Source organism: Branchiostoma belcheri, unplaced genomic scaffold (genome assembly GCF_001625305.1).
Source record: "Branchiostoma belcheri isolate BF01 breed outbred unplaced genomic scaffold, Haploidv18h27 scaffold813, whole genome shotgun sequence".
NCBI classification, from domain to species: domain Eukaryota; kingdom Metazoa; phylum Chordata; class Leptocardii; order Amphioxiformes; family Branchiostomatidae; genus Branchiostoma; species Branchiostoma belcheri.
This window is the reverse complement of record NW_017804480.1, coordinates 1-1,739: the sequence shown is the minus strand read 5'-3', so window position 1 is coordinate 1,739 and position 1,739 is coordinate 1. Positions and strand designations below refer to the sequence as shown.

Below are 1,739 nucleotides of genomic sequence, written 5' to 3'. Positions count from 1 at the left end.
CTATAGCTGTAAAACACGTGTGCAACTCACCTCAGCTGCCCTGCCCAGAACACGCGGCCCAAGGTGTCCAGGACGGCAGTAAAACTGTCGCCGCAGGACACCTGAGCCGCGACCATGGGCGGACCGAGGGACACGGAGGCCACCGTCCGGCAGTCCTCTTCACCTGCGTTGGGCCTGGCCAACTCTCCTTCGTCGTTCAAGCCGCAAGCCAGAACTTCTCCCTCGGCAGTAAGAAATGCCGAGTGCAGACCGCCGGCGGCCACGTCCACGATGGTTTTACCAGGGGGTAAGACCACCGGGGTCGGCAGAATCCTCTCCTCTTCTTCCGCGATGCCAAGCCCAAGCTGGCCGCAGTCATCTTGACCAAATGCCATAGCCAGCCCGGCTGGCCGCGGTGTCAGAGGAGGGGATTCGGAGAAGTCAGCCTGCGGCTCTGAAGGCCAGGCCCTGGGCTGCGGACCCGTCTTTTGAAGACCTGTTGATGAGTGAATTAAAAAAAAAGATCAGCATTGCATTTATTATTTCACAAAAGAGACAAAATATCGTGAAATCATTCCTCAGTTGATTGATATCCTATGTACCGCAATCATTCCTCAGTAGACGTGAGGGGGGGGGGGATTTCGCTCGAGGTGTCCCCCTGGCCTGGTAGATCAGTATTACGAAAGGTAGGTAAGCATCTATTTTCTCGGTGATATATGCGGATTTGACAGGAAAACAGGCACCAAATTTATATGGTGGCATTAAGAACAGCAACTCACCAGTCAAAGCCATTATGGTTTCCACCTCGTCCTGGAGGGTGGTGCCCCGCCTCGCCCTCAGCTTGTCGAGCTGCACAAACACAAGAAAGTTTCTCTCTACATCTTCAGTCCATTTGAATAAATGATATGATGAGAACAAACATATGTCAGGGAAAAGAACCCAATTTATAAGAATGAAATATAATGACAGCGTCCCAGACGGCAGGCTACCATAGAAGACTTGTCGCGACATCAGGCTCCCCTTTCAGTGTGAGTGAAGAATTAGTGAAGAATTATAAGTGAAGAATTGAATTCCTGGCACTGCAATACATGTAAAAAAAAACTTCCTTAGTTGAGACACTCCCTCACATCATATTGGCAAACTTGGAGTGAATTTGAACCCGTACGTACTTACTAGATGATCCAGTCGTTACAGAAAAGTCTATTTTTACTCACGGTCGAGACAATGAGCACCGTCATGTCGATTTCCTCCTGCTCCCAGTCAGTCACGTCTGTAGCCTTCCTCCTGCGGTAGATGTATTTCTGTGGATACAATGATAATTTATTAGTGATACTTCCAGTTTGATGTTACCTGTTCAAACTTGTTTCAGACAACAGAATTTACCATATTACTGCAACAAAACACAGAGGAAGACGGCAGATGCGTGATGGCGATAGTGAAGAATTCGACTTACCTTGACCTGGGCAGGAGACAGCCCGACCCCCACTGCTTCCTCCATCAGGGCAGACAGCCTGGAGCAGTGAGGATCAACCTTCATAAGGCCCCGATTCCAGAGTTCCTCTAACTTCTTGGTCTGCTCAGGCTTCATCTGTAGTAGATAAACACACAAGGGGTAGCACCATACTTGTTTTAGTAACAGAACAATACCTATGTATGTTTGTCAATGTTGCAAAAGATATGAAGCGACTTTCTGTGTTAGAAAACACAAATAACCCAAAGAGCTTAAATCAATAAACTGTTTTAACAGCACATTGTCACTG

General features: G+C 48.0%; 1 protein-coding gene across 1 annotated transcript in view; it reads right to left on the bottom strand.

The window, feature by feature from the left end:
* The window catches only part of LOC109486618 (regulator of chromosome condensation-like), a 2,931-nt gene extending 2,109 nt beyond the window's left edge, over positions 1-822 (bottom strand). Inside the window, exons 1-2 of the mRNA XM_019790477.1 lie at positions 759-822; positions 31-475 (exon numbers count right to left, since the gene is read on the bottom strand). Coding sequence (XP_019646036.1) covers positions 31-475; positions 759-771 — 458 coding nt within the window. The 5' untranslated portion in view covers positions 772-822. The remainder of the gene's footprint in view (positions 1-30; positions 476-758) is intronic.
* Positions 823-1,739: the final 917 nt, after the last annotated feature.